This window comes from Oryctolagus cuniculus, chromosome 15 (assembly GCF_964237555.1).
Source record: "Oryctolagus cuniculus chromosome 15, mOryCun1.1, whole genome shotgun sequence".
NCBI classification, from domain to species: Eukaryota; Metazoa; Chordata; class Mammalia; order Lagomorpha; family Leporidae; genus Oryctolagus; species Oryctolagus cuniculus.
In genome coordinates this window covers 28,832,410-28,846,882 of record NC_091446.1, presented here as the reverse complement: position 1 = coordinate 28,846,882, position 14,473 = coordinate 28,832,410, and the positions used below count along the sequence as shown (strand labels likewise).

The window sequence follows — 14,473 nt, the reverse complement described above, 5'->3', positions numbered from 1 at the left end:
TACATTTCTCCCCAGGGACCCTCACCAGCCCATGGCCCACAGGGCCACTGAATGACATCTTTCTCCCCCCAGCACCTGCCTCCCCTGGTCGGCAGATTTGTGCCCTTTGCAGCGGTGGCAGCCGCCAACTGCATCAACATCCCTCTGATGCGGCAGAGGTGAGCAGTGCTGCCCCTGGCCCGTGCACGCCCAGCGTCCTCATGCAGACCAGCCCTGCGTGAGGACGCTGCTCTCCCTCCCCAGACGTGATCGGCTCAGCGCTGTCTCAGTCTCAGTCTGGAATCCTCGGGCTGGTGGGAGAACTGGCCTTTGAGTGGGATGTGCGGCACTGCAGGTGGCTTTGGGGCCTAAGATCTGACCCCAGCCCCCTTTTTCCTTCCTAGGGAGCTGCAGGTGGGCATCCCGGTGACTGACGAGACAGGTCAGAGGCTTGGCCACTCGGTGACTGCGGCCAAGCAGGGAATCTTCCAGGTGGTGGTATCGAGAATCTGCATGGCGATTCCTGCCATGGGTGAGGCGGGGGGAAGCATGGCGGGGGGGGGGGGGTCTATGAAAGGAGGAGGGGTGCGGTTTCTTTTGCGGACTTTGGGGGAGTAAGAATGTAGGGAGGACGCAGGAGTTGTGAAGAGGTCTCCCTTCCTTGGGGTCCTTGACTTTCATTTTACCAACCGCCTCCTTTCCCGCCCTGCTCTCCCCTCAGCCATCCCCCCTGTGATCATGGACACTCTGGAGAAGAAAGACTTCCTGAAGGTAGGTGGCACGCACTCACCACGCCCCCATCCCGGAAGTGGTGGTGGCTGAGAGGAAGGCATCAGCCTCCAGCCCTCTCCAACCTGGCCTGAGCCTAAGGCCTGCACCCCCACCTTCATTCATTCAACAAGAATGAATTTGGCTGGGGTGAAGGAACACAGGAAGAGAAGATAAGGGAAGAAGGAAATGGTTTCTGTCCAAAAGGGAGCTGGCGTCACCCTGGAGGCCTCGACCCCGGGATAAGGACTGTCACGGTCATATTTGATAGCATACTCTTACTATCACCCACTAGCAGGCCCCACCACCACAGCGTGCACATGTTTACACACACACGCAAGCAGGACGGGGAAGCAAGGCACAGGGATACATGGTCTAGATCATCCATTCATAAATACTGAGTGAGAACCGACTACGTGCCAGGCTGTGTGCCAGCCCTGACAACAGTCCTTGTGCTCAGGAAGCTTATAATTCAGCACAGAAGCCAATAAACAAGGAAGCCACCAATATAAATAGCTGGGATGCGTACTTTGTGGGGAACCAGTGGGCCCTAGAGGGGACGAGCTGTTTAGAAAGTGGTCAAGAAGGATTGCTGACAACTCAGGGATGGAAAGGGGAGACTGGACGGAGTACAGAGAAGAGTGTTTCAGGTACAGAGAAAACCCAGTGCGAAGGACCTGGGGCAGGAACGTTTGAGGGGCCCGACGGTGGTCTTTGTGACTGAAGCCAATTGAGAGCAGTGTGCCGAGCAGGGGATGTGTTTGGAAAGGGACAGATTCATACCTCTAGGATAGGGGGCTGGGAGTGGAGGTTCAGAGCCAAGACTTGGTGAAGGAAGCAGCTCCCGGAGGAGGTGAGAGAAGAGGAGGGGCCAGCAAGTGTCCTGGCAACCAATTCTGAGAGGTGAGAATGACTGACAGGATGTCAGGGAGGGTGGTCAGCTCCCAGGCCTGGCTGGAGTGCATGGGTGCAATGGATCCACTGTCTCCTGGGCTGGGCAGATAGAAAAGGCCCACAGGTAGGCCTGACAGGATACTGCCAGAGTGGGTGGAGCAGGATGGGGGTTAGGAGGCCGGGGACACCAGCCATCCCATTGTCTCTGTCTCCCCACAGCGCCGCCCCTGGCTGGGGGCACCCCTGCAGGTGGGACTGGTGGGCTTCTGGTAAGTGTCAAAGGAGCTAGCGGGGTGGGGTGGGGTGTGGGCGCCTCATCCACAGTGGGCGAAGATGGCTCTCTATGGCCTTTGAGATGCTTATACTCAGTGTGCATTCATGTGTCCGGCTCGTGTGTGTCCTGGACACCTGTGCGTGTTAGGGGGTGGTCCCTGCCCATGAAGGTCACGTGTTTAGCTGAAGGGCTGCCAGTCTTCATCTACAAGGGGAAACATACAAATACTCCTGGGCCAGGAAGGGCTTTCCCACACATTTCACTCCTGGTTCTGCACCTATTGGCCAGGGGCTTTGGAACGTAGCTCTTGGGGCTCTGTCCTCAGCCAGAACCTAAAGTCAGGGTTGGGCTTAATGTTCCTAAAAGGCCCTTTTGGGTTTAATACTTCTACCTCCAGGGGCTATCTTCAGGGATGGGTGGGCGCAGGGAGAGAACAACCCAGGCCAAACTTCACCAGCCTTTCCAACCTTCTCTCCCAGCCTGGTGTTTGCCACGCCCCTGTGCTGTGCCCTGTTTCCCCAGAGGAGGTAAGTGCTGCCCCCTGGCCAAGGCCGGGGGCTCCTGACCCTCCTTGTATGTTCTGGGCGGAGGCTTGGCAGGCAGTCTTCTGATTTTGGGGGTGGGGGAGTGACAGGGAGCTAGGCTTCTAGGAGTGGGAGTGGGAGAGGGAAGGAACGGTGGTCCTTGAGCCTGAGGCGGGGGCTCAGGGGGCAGTCAACCCACCTGTGCTGTCCTGTTGCAGCTCCATACAAGTGAGCAGGCTGGAGCCGGAGCTAAGAGCTCAGATCCACGAGCAAAAGCCGAGCATCGAAGTGGTTTACTACAACAAGGGGCTCTGAGGGGGGTCAGCTGTCCCCTCCCTTGCTGCCTGGGCTGTTGCTTTCATGGTGCCTTGCCATCACTGCCACTTGCCCAGCTGCCTGGTATGGGGCAAGAGGCGTGGGGGAGGGGAGCAGCTACGGATACCAGCAACCCACTAGGGTGGGGGAGGTGCTCCCATAAGCCTTTTTCTCTCTTCTCTGTTTTCAAAGAGTGACATCACATAACCCCTCCTTACCTGTGCTTGTGTGTCCACATACATACATGCATGAGACATGTATGTGTACGTTGGTCCTGGAAGAAAGTGGCAGACATATTATCCTGGGATGTTCTGATACCTGGCTTCCCTTCTCAGCGGCCTGCCCACCTGCCAGCCAGGTCAAGGTGGGACTTCCGTCCTTGAACTGTTTCACTGGCTGTCACTTCTGATAGCGCCTCACCCTTTCTAGACACAGGAAGAGCCCCAGGCTCCCAAGATAGGCACGGAGGGCCACTAGCAGGCCAAAGTGGGCTGAATCCTTCCAGTTTTTGAGACCTGGTTCCCAAAGCTGACTCTGGAAATGGGCTGGCTCAGGAAGCCACAGTGCGGTAAGGGGAGGCAGGGGGCTCACGCATCCCTCGGCGGCACCCCCACACCCTGGAACAGCCCCTCTTCCACTGCTCTCCTATACCAGAACAAAGCAGTGTTAGTAGCCTGTGCTGCTCTTGCTGTTCCCCCGACTCCCCCCAGACCTCAATGCTGGTGTCTTTAGGCACCACTTAGGAGTTCTTGGTCTGCTCTGACATCATGACCTCAGACTGAAACCCCACCATTCCAACCCCTTTCCCCAACCAAAGAGCCACAAAGGCAGAGCGAGCACTTCCCTCTAAGAGCTCCCACTACCTGCTCACAGAGGGTCCCAGCTGTGGGAGCAGTGCTTAAACTCCTCAGGCACCCAAGTGGTTGTAGCTAGGAACCCTCAAAGGCAACCAGGCCCTGAGTGTGCGATCCTCAGACCAGGGATTCTGTGTCCCACTGGCCCCTGTGAGACAATCAGCAAAGCCCTCACCTTAGCCGCTTTGCTTTCTCGAGGCTTGGCCCCGCTCCTACCTCCACCCCAACCCCAAGGAGAGGAAGGGCCCGGGCATCAATGGTGGGTCCAAGTGGAACGTGGGCGTGGGGTGGGATGGCTGGGGGTAAATTCAGAGCTCAGTCCTGACTGCAGCTCCACGGACACTGGCTGAAGCGGCGGTGGAGGTGGGATGGACAGAAGGCCTCAGTGGATGCTCTGGGGGCACTTTCCCAGGCCACCAGCGCCGGTGACAACAGCCATGCTGCCACTGCTACTCAATAAACTACAAGCCTGTCTCCTTCTTGATCTTCACCTGATTCCATGTCCGAGTGTCCAGCGGAGTTCCTTTTTCTCCCTAGGAAGTCCAGTTCTTGGCCTCTTGCCTCCTCTTCTGTAGGGAGCCTCATTTCCCAGAAGAGGGCGCTCTGAGATTTAAAAAGTCAGTCCCCTCATTTGCAGGGACTGCAGATGAGGCCGCCTTTTGTCATCGCGATGGATGGAACACTGCCCACTGGGGGCTGGGCGGGATCTGCCCACCAGTTCAGGCATGGGGGGAAGAGTGATGTAGAGGCCTCTGGAGACAGGGAGGCGAGAGGGCTGAGAACTGCCCGGCTCCATCACAGAGGCTGCTAGGACACCGGCACTTCCTCCATGCCCTACAAAGTCCCACGGGAACAGGCCTGGCAGGAACCACTTGCCATTTAATACTTTTTTTTTAAAAGCAAATTGCTTTTTCTTAGCAAAAATTCTGCCCCTCAATAAGTTGTGTGTATTTATTTTCATTTTCTTTGAGAGGTAGGGTGGGAGGAGAAAGACAGAGAGGGGCTGGTGTTGTGGTGTAGTGTGTTAAGCTGCTGCTTGCGATGCTGAGATCCCATACTGGAGCACTAGTTCTAGTTCCTGCTGCTCCACTTCCCATCCAGTTCCCTGCTAATGCGCCTGGAGGTCAACAAAAGATGGCTCACGTGCTTGGGTCCCTGCCACCCAGTAGGAGTTCCAGGCTCTTGGCTTTTCCTGGCCCAGCTCCAGCCATTGCAGCCATTTGGAATGAACCAGCAGATGAAAAATCTCTATCTCTGTCCTTTCCTCTCTCGCTCTGTAACTCTGCCTTTCAAATAAATAAATACACCTTCAGTTCAAAGAGAGAGAGAGAGAGACAGGAGAGAGGAGAAATTTTCTATTCAGTGGTTCACTCCCCAAATAATCGCAATAGCCATTCCTGGGCCAGGAGCCTAGACTTCAGTTCAGGTCTCCCACATGGGTGGCAGGGACCCAGGTACGTGAGACATCATCTGCTGCTTTCCAGATGCATTAGTCGGAAGCTGGATCTGGAGCAGAGTAGCTGGGACTCAAACCAGGCACTGGTTTGATTTGTTTGAATATCCCAAGTGGCTTCTTGACCACTGCACCAAACACCACCCCCCTTAACACTTCTTCCCATGACCCCAGGGTCCTCCACCCCTCCCTATGAATGTAACCCACCCTCCCCCATTACTTCTGGGGGGTGGACGAGGCCAGAAGTTCACCTCTGTGTCTAGCTAGTAAGAGCTACTATTGGGCAGTTTATAGTTGCCTCTGTTCCCCTGAGTCTTAGCTTTTGTAGATTCAAAGGGAACAATGATAAATGGGTTTTTAATGAAAAACTGTGTCTCATTCCCTGCAGGGAGAGACCCCTCATTTCCCTTTTTTTCCAGCCCAAAGCTCTCACAGCAGCCTGAAGTGCACCTTGGCCTGGGGTCACTCACTGTCCTTGGAGTCAGAAGTTCACCTGGGCGGGCAGCAGGGCTGACACCAGCTGTTGACCATGAATTCCCCTGTGTGGTGTGGGCTCAGTGAAGCCAGGGCTGCGAGTCTGTCATCTCTTGATCTTCATAACCACCCCTGGGGGGCCAGAAAGCTTACACTCTTAGCAAAGACACAGGCTTCAAGTTATTAAGGGAGTTTCCCACACTGCACTACTAGGAGGCGGTATAGCTAGGATTGAAGCAGAGGTGTGTGTGTCACCATGGCCACTCTGCTAGACTTCTCACCTGCCAGGCACAGCTGACCTTGAGGCCGTTATTCTGGTCCTGTGGACTTTCCAGGGCCTCTCTTTCCCTGGCCACCTTTTGTACAGACCAGCAAAACTGACAGGTCAACAAGTGCACGCAAGCCTTTCACTAATGCCACTAAGTAGTTTCCCACCTTGAGAGTTTCACAGTTGCAGTACAAGTGAAGATCCCTGGCCGGCGCCACAGCTCACTAGGCTAATCCTCCGCCTGCGGCGCCAGCACCCCGGGTTCTAGTCCCGGTTGGGGTGCCGGATTCTGTCCTGGTTGCTCCTCTTCCAGTCCAGCTCTCTGCTGTGGCCCGGGAAGGCAGTGGAGGATGGCCCAAGTGCTTGGGCCCTGCACCCGCATGGGAGACCAGGAGAAGCACCTGGCTCCTGGCTTCGGATTGGCGCAGCATGCTGGCTGTAGCGGCCACTTGGGGGGTGAACCAACGGAAGGAAGACCTTTCTCTCTGTCTCTCTGACTCTGCCTGTCAAACAAAACAAAACAAAACAAAAAAAACAAGTGAAGATCCCCAATCTTGATTAAAAACAGGACAACACTTAGATAAAAGTCTCAACTCCACCCCAACTTGCCAATCAGGGATGATCTATGGAAGGTAAACCTAGTTTGAGAGTGAGGTGCAGGAATCTTTACAAAACAAAGGGCTGGCGGTGTATTGGGTTAAGCAGCCACCTGCAGTGCTGACATCCCACCCTTGGCTGCTCCACTTCCCATCCAGCTCCCTGATAATGGCCTGGCCAAGGTGGCCCAAGTGCTTGGGCCCCTGCACCCATGTGAGAGACCTGGAGGAAGCTCCTGACTCCTGGCTTAAGCCTGGCCCAACCCCGGGCGTTGCGGCCATTTTGGGAGTGAACCAGCAGATGGAAGCTCTCTCTCTCTCCCTTTCAAATAAATAAAATATATCTTTTTTAAAAGACATTATATAGCAGTTATTTGGGGTGGGCATTCTAGTGCCGTGAGTTATCGGAACACTGGTTTGAGTCCAGGCTGCTCTGCTTATGATCCAGCTTCTTGTTACTGCATCCTGGAGAGATCAGATGATGGCTCAAGTGCTTGGCTCCCCTGCCACCCATGTCAGAGAGCCAGGTGGAGTTTTAGGATCCCGACTTCGGCATAGCCCAGCCCTGGCTGTTGTAAGCATTTGGGGAGTGAAACAGTGGATGGACGATGTGCGCACGTGCGCGCGCGCGCGCGCGCGCGCGTGTGTGTGTGTGTGTGTGTTGCTCTGCCTTTCGATGGAAAATAAGTAAACAAACATTAAAATAAAAAAGAACTGTGCCCTGCAGGTAATGCTAACCACCTCAGAGAAGACTGGCAGGGCACTGGTGGGCAGAGTAGGAAGCGTCTTTCCTTCCTGCTTCAAACTAGTTTCTTAAACATGCTACATTATCTGCAGGGACCTCATAGCCTCTCCAGGGACGGACCCACCAGGTGACTCCGAAGTGTCTCCACACACTGGAATTTTCACCAGAAGTAAGCCTGTGGGTGGGGCGTGCGGCTCACTTTCTTCACCCACCTCATTCTCGGGTGGGTCGGCCTTCTTTCCAGTGCTTAGAGGCCAGGAACTTCTCTGGGAGGCTGCATCTCTTCCCCTCGCCTGGCCTCATCCACTCCAGGGCCTCCATTCTGCCCTTATTAAGATAGAACACAAAACACAACCCTCCTCTCTCCCCCACTACAGTCTAAACGGGAAAATAAAGGGCTTCAGTCCGGAGCCCTGGCTTAGCCTCGTCACAGTGAGCATCTCCTGCCCCTGTCTTGGATTCCAGGACCGGATGAAGCCACCATCCTAAGGACAGGCGGTTAGGGCCAATTTCAGCGCCAGCCCTGCGGGGTCACACCAGTCAGACTTTAGCCTGGTCTGGCCAGGTTCCAGGCAGCGCCAATCCTATTCCCTCCGGGTAAAGCCTGGCAGCTTCAAGCCCCGCCCCCAGCCATCGGTAAGCCACGCCCACCAGAGACGTAGCCGGCTGCTAGAGTCTCGCCCCCCGCGGTGGCCCTGTCGGTCCTTCCGTTTCCCGGGCAACGGCGGTAGCGCCTTGGGTCGCGGGTCCGGCTCACCTTCTTCCCTGAGCCTGGAGCATGCATCTCGAATCGGCTGCCCTGCTGCTCCTGGTCCCGGACTGCTAAATCCGCCAATCCCCACCCCCCCTTCTTTCCAGTTTCGAAATCCAAGAGCTTCCCAGGGCCCGCCCTTTGACTTCCTGCCCGGAAACGCGCGAGGTTTTCGAGGAATCACGCGAGGCCTCTCCTGGTCCCAAGCCCCCATTTGGGCAGCCGCCTCCCGGGCTTCGGCCCTTCCCCCCGTGCCGTCCGCCTCGCTCGCGCTCCCTGGCCTCCCACCCAGGAGTTCAGGAAGCGTGTTCGGAACCCCGGCAGCTGGGCTCTGCGAGGGGGACCCGCCTTCGCGCCTGCGGGCCGACGTCGCGGCGCCTCTCGTCTTTCCTCTCCGCGGGCGCTGCGGTCGTCTCGGTCCTGATGCGGGCACCACCCTTTGCCAGCTGGGTCATTCTCCAAAAGGGAGCTTCCTGGGATGTTCCAGTCCCAGCCCAGGCCGCCAGGGCGCCAACGGCAGCCCCAGCTCCAGGCGCTGGCCTCCTCCAGCTTCCCCCTTTCCATCTCAGACCCAGGAGTTCTTGCGGCTGAACTGGCGGACCCGGCGTGTGCGGGGCGGAGGATCCCTCCTTAGCTTGGGCTACACTGACAACCCCGAGCCACCCCCAGCACATCCAACAGGAAAATAACACGCGCGGTGCTCTTAACAGGCAGCGAGAAGCTCCTTCCAGAAGGTGCTTACTTAAGGGGCAGGGCTGGCTGTGTTAGTCTGTAAATTAACCAGTTAAGGGCCTATATTCTTTTCCTTCTGACCGAAGCCCTCCCTCCCCTCCCACCAGCAAGTCCTCACTGCATTGATATTTTTTTTCCCCAGAAGGAGCACTTCTGTTTGAACTTTGATTGAAGCTGAAATGTGTTCAGTTGTTGAGAGCAATGATTGTGGAGAGTGGTTATGTTGGAAGGGTTCTGCTATAGTTGTCAGAACCAGGAACGGTGCTCACCAACAGGGCCTGGGGAAAGGCAGGGAGCTGGGTGGGTCTGGAGTGTATAGGCACTTCCATTAAGAACCCAGAGTGGGGGCCCGGCGCTGTGGTGTAGTGGGCTAAGCCTCTGCCAGGCTGAAGCCAAGAGCCTGGAACTCCACCCAGGTCTCCCATGTGGGCATCAGGGACCCAAGGACTTGGGCCATCTGCTGCTGCTTTACCAGGCCATAGCAGAGAGCTGGATCGGAAGTGGAGCAGCTGGGACTCGAACCAGCGCCCATATGGGATGCTGGCACTGCAATCGGCGGCTTTACCCACTCCGCCACAGCACCGGCCCCCAAGGCTGTGCTTTATCTGTTTCTCTGCACCTGCCAGTGCCCTCTTCCTTTGGCAGTTCCCTGTGCGGCTGACCTACCCTCCACTTTTGCACCTTCCTGGGGCTGGTACCAGGTTGCCACCATGTAAGTCAATCTAGAAGAGATGTATCTTCCCTTTATTTATTTTTTTAACATTGATTTATTTGGGCCGGCGCCACGGCTCACTAGGCTAATCCTCCGCCTCTGGTGCCAGCACTCCGGGTTCTAGTCCTGGTCAGGGCGCCGGTTCTGTCCTGGTTGCTCCTCTTCCAGTCCAGTTCTCTGCTGTGGCCCAGGAAGGCAGTGGAGGATGGCTGAAGTGCTTGGGCCCTGCACCGAATGGGGGACCAGGTGGAAGCACCTGGCTCCTGGCTTCAGATTGGCACAGCGCGCTGGCCGTAGCGGCTATTTGGGGGGTGAACCAACAGAAGGAAGACCTTTCTCTCTGTCTCTCTCTCTCTCTCTCTCTCTCTCTCTCACTAACTCTGCCTGTCGAAAAATATATTTATTTATTTGAAAATCAGAGTTACACTGAGAGAGAAGGAGAGGGAGGGAGGGAGGGAGTGAGGGAGAGAGAGAGAGAGGTCTTCCATCTGCTGGCCCACTCCCCAATTGGCTGCGATGGCCAGAGCTGCACCTATCAGAAGCCAGGAGCCAGGAGCTTCTTCGGGGTCTCCCATACAGGTGCAGGGGCCCAAGGACTTGAACTATCTTCCACTGCTTTCCCAGGCCATAACAGAGAGCTGAATTGAAAGTGGAGCAGCTAGGCCTCAAACCGGCACCCATATGCTGGCACTGCAGGCGACAGCTTTAACTGCTACACCACAGTGCCCCCCCCCCAAAAAAAAAAGATTTATTTATTTGAAAGGCAGAATGACAAAGAGAGATGGAGAGATGGAGAGAGAATCTTCCATCTAATGCTTTACTTCTCAAATGACTGCAATGGCTGGGGCCAGGCCTGGCTGAAGCCAGGAGACTGGAACTCCCATCTGTTCTCCAAGGTGGATACAGGGGCCCATGGACTTGGGCCATGATCTGCTGCTTTTCCAGGTGCATTAGCAGGGTGCTGGCTCAGAAGCAGAGCAGCTGGGGCTTGAATCAGTACCCATCTGGGGTGCTGGCATCACAGACGGTGGCTCTACCCTCTAAGCCACAGTGCTGGCCCCTCTCGGTTCCTTACAGAGTGGCTTCCGAGCGGAATTGCTTGTGCCTGCCTTCCAGGGCACACCGGGGCACCAGGGGATGGTGTGGTGGTGCTGGGCAGTGGTGTATATGGGATAAAGCATCACCCTACACATGCCTGGAAGCTTTGCTTTCTGTGATACTCACTCATCCTGCTACACTTGCTCATCAGTGAGGTCCCCGTTTCTGCAAGTTGGTTGCCAGCCCCTGAACCAGTCTGTCAGATTCCTCTGCATATATCTGACCCCCACACTGTGGAAAGAATCAAATTCTTTTCCTTAGGCTAAATCAGATACACTCTGTTCAATTGTCCCAAAGTTCCCAAGATCAATTAAGGAAGCTTGTTGCATAGACAGTGGGTGGCCCCTGGATCTGAAGTTTCCAAGCTATGTTGTGAGGTACCCCAGAGGGCCACAGGGAACTCCCAGGGCTGCTTTTGAGGGAAACGTACTCGATATTGATTGGACACTGCATGTGGTATTTCAGAGTTTCAACCGTTAGCTTGTGCTGCATTATATTTAGTGATGTCTTCGTGTAATGGCTTGTGATAAAAGCAGGCCCTGCACAAGAATCGGTGTGGAATAGGAAATAAGGAGAACACAGAGATGCCTACATCCTATTAGTGAAGAATTGGGGTTAAGAATGAAATAAAGGGGCCGGTGCTGTAGCACAGCAGGTTAAAAGCTGTGGCCTGCAGTGTTGCAATCTCCTATGGGTGCCGGTTCGGGTCCTGGCTGCTCCACTTCTGATCCAGCTTCCTGCTAATGAACCTGAGAAAGCAACAGAAGATGGCCCAGGTGCTTGGACCTCTGCACACACGAGGGAGACCTGGAAGCAGCTCCTGGCTCCTGGCTTCAACCTGGCCTCGCCTTGGTTGTTGTGGCCACTGGGGGAGTGAACCAGTAGATAGACAATCTCTCTCTCTCTTTCTCTGTAACTCTACCTTTCAAATAAATGAATAAATATTTAAAAAATGAAATAAAAATATTCTTTCTTCCAACTAGTGTGTATTAGTTTGTCTTTTTTTATTTTTTTATTTATTTGACAGGTAGAGTTACAGACAGTGAGAGGGAGAGACAGAGAGAAAGGTCTTCCTTCCACTGGTTCACCCCCCAAATGGCCACTACGGCTGGCGCTGTGCCGATCCAAAGCCAGGAGCCAGGTGCTTCTTCCTGGTCTCCCATGCGGGTGCAGGGGCCCAAGCACTTCAGCCATCTTCCACTGCCTTCCTGGGCCACAGCAGAGAGCTGGACTGGAAGAGGCAACCGGGACTAGAACACAGGGCCCATATTCTGGCACCGTAGGCGGAGGATTAGCCAAGTGAGCTGGCCCATGTATTAGTTTTTCAAACAGCTGCAAAATTGTTGGCATGTAAATACTTACATTGTTTGGACTTGTGTACCCAAGGAAGCTGTCAGAGATTTCTTTGGATCCAGTGTATTTGAAAAATTACTGAAAACCCAAGAATTCAGTGAATCTAGGAAGTTTGGGGCCCTCTGTCCTGACTGAACAAAGGAGGAATGTGTTGGGCCTCAGACCTGCCCTCTCTAAACTCAACAGGTACTGTGATTTTCTAGGCAATTTTCTCTGATTGGATTCTTTTTTTTTTTTAAGATTTATTTTATTTAGTTGAAAGACAGTTACAGAGAAAGGTAGAGACACAGAGAGAGGTCTTCCATCCGCTGGTTCACTCCCCAGATGGCCACAACGGCCAGAGCTGCACCCATCCGAAGCCAGGAGCCAGGAGCTTCCTCCGGGTTTCCCACGTGGGTGCAGGGGCCCAAGGACTTGGGCCATCTTCTACTGCTATCCCAGGCCATAGCAGAGAGCTGGATTGGAAGGGGGCAGCTGGGACTAGAACCAGAGACCATATGGGATGCCGGCACTTCAAGTCAGGGCTTTAACCCACAGCACCAGCCCCTCTGATTTGACTCTTAAACATTCCTTCTGGGAAGTTCTAACCTGACTTCAGTAATCCAAGGTTGTCCATAGGGGATCACAAGGCGTCAGTCAGGGTGTGAGGACTGGGAGTGAGGGTTGGGGTTAGTAGCAGAAGCTTGGAAGTCAGGGCTTCACTGGCCAGACTGGCAAGGGAGAGAACGGAGCTGCGGACAGAAGGGCTGGCTTCCTTCTACATCTCCCGCTGGGCTGCACCCGGTGGGCCCATTTCTCCTGGGCAAACTCGATCCCCGGAGACCTGCTCCTCTGCGCCCCCTGGAGGCCACACTGGGTCGGCTGGACTGGGCGGACGTTCTAGCTCCTGGCCACCGGATTTCCGGGGAACGCAGCAGGTGGGTGCGTCTGGGGCCTCACGCAGGCCCAAGCCCCCATTCTCAAGTGCCTGCAGGTGCCGCTGGTCCCTAGTGTCCTGGTTCATACATTAAAGATGTGCGGGCACTGGGCCTGCTGTGCCACAAACATGAAGACAGATTTTAATCCCGAGCAAGACGATGCCAGGAGATGGGGGAGACGCGGGAGAAAAATGAATTAGGTTTTTATTATGTGTTTTATTATGCTGTAATTGAACGGGATTAGGTAAGAATGCAATATATTTCTGATGCGGCTGGAGGCGGAGAGGGCAGGAGAGGCTGACAGCGAGCGAGCGAGCGAGCGAGCGAGCTAGGAGCGCGGAGCCTGCAGAGACGCTGGGCTCCCGGGATTGGGGTGGGGGTGGGGGCGGGGGCGGCGACGGGGCTGGGTGGGCCCTGCCTCTGCCCGCATTTCCCCCACCTCATCCCAAGGCAGTTTGGGTCAGGATAGGAGCGGGAGTGGTAATGACCACATTGAGGGGATGGGGCTAGCCACGGGTTCCGGTGGCATATATTGGAGCAGGGTCGCCTTTGTGAGTTGGAGGGCTGGGGAGCTCACCAACCCATCTCAGAAGGGAAACCGAGTCACCAAGGGACGGGGGTGCGGCCACGAAAAGGCCGCGAAATTCGCACTTGCTCTGAACTCTCCCCTGCACATACGGGCACAGGCCTCGGAGGTCAGCAAACATTTCGAGGCGCCCGCAGTGTGCAAGGCGATGCAGGCTCTCAGACCCTCCTCCCATCCCATTGGATTCCCATCACCTCTGGAAAGATCCTTATCTGCGCAGGCCTGACCAGGCCACCCCCAGCACTGCGCCCACCGAAGGCCTCCTCAGGTATCTGGCCCCCAGGTGGCTGTCGGGGCGGAGGAGGGCGAAGCCGCCGCTCACCCTGGCACCGCCCTCGTCCCCAGAGCTCGCCCCTCGGGCGCCGGGGGCCTCCAGCCTCATTAAGGGCCGCCGCCAGTGCCGCGCCTCACCTGCCGCGGCGTCCCTCGCGCTCCTGGCGGTGATGAAGAGGCCCATTAGCCGCTTCCACCTTTAGGGCGGACTGGGCCGCTCTGCCCACCTCCCAATTAGGATATTAGAAACCGTCAACCAAGATTAATCGTTGCCCGGCTCCGGGGCAGGGAGACGAGCCCAGATTCGGCGGCGGCGGCGCCGCTCGCTCGGCGCGGGCCAGCCCCGCGCTCCACCTGCTGCCGCCAGCCCTCCGCCAGCCCTGGCCCCTCGGCCGCTCGCAGGTGAGTCCGCCGATGGGGGAGCGCGCCAAGGCCAGGCAAGGTCCTGGCACGTGGGGGAGGAAGGCGCGCCCTCTCCAGGGGACCTCCCCCCAGTTTTACCAATGAAAAGAATTGCACCCCTAACTCAGGAGCTGACCGCCGCTTTCTCGGAACAGCTTTCTGGACCCCATGGCCTCCTTCCAGTCAGTTCCTCGTGGATATCCCGCTCAGGCGCGCTCTGGCAGACGGTTCAGCACTGGAACCATCTTTATCCGTACCGTTATAGCCTTGGTATCTGTCTCCACCGCAGGACTGTAGGTTCCAGGGCCAAGGGATCTAGGTTGTGCTCACCGCGGACTCTGGAGCGCTTCCCTAATTGTGTGTTGAATGAACGAGTGGGCTTATTGAAACATCTGCCTCCTGTGCGAGCCCCTCCCCCCTTATTAAACACTGGGGGCACCTGCACTCCCTTCTAACTCATGCTATAATTGTGATTTATTCATTCCTTCTGGGAGTACCAGTTCCA

General features: G+C 55.9%; 1 protein-coding gene across 8 annotated transcripts in view; it reads left to right on the top strand.

Annotated features, from left to right (window-relative positions):
• Nucleotides 1-14,473, top strand: part of SFXN3 (sideroflexin 3) — a 46,223-nt gene that overhangs the window by 21,533 nt on the left and 10,217 nt on the right. For 2 of the 8 annotated variants that reach the window (XM_070057367.1, XM_051824118.2), the window contains 6 exons: nucleotides 73-158; nucleotides 384-511; nucleotides 701-750; nucleotides 1,861-1,910; nucleotides 2,395-2,442; nucleotides 7,237-7,313. In XM_070057367.1, coding sequence (XP_069913468.1) covers nucleotides 73-158; nucleotides 384-511; nucleotides 701-750; nucleotides 1,861-1,910; nucleotides 2,395-2,442; nucleotides 7,237-7,313 — 439 coding nt within the window. Of the gene's footprint in view, nucleotides 1-72; nucleotides 159-383; nucleotides 512-700; nucleotides 751-1,860; nucleotides 1,911-2,394; nucleotides 2,443-2,657; nucleotides 4,088-7,236; nucleotides 13,033-14,473 lie in introns of those variants that run through there. The other 6 variants (XM_070057369.1, XM_051824119.2, XM_070057372.1 and 3 more) reach the window with 4 other exon arrangements.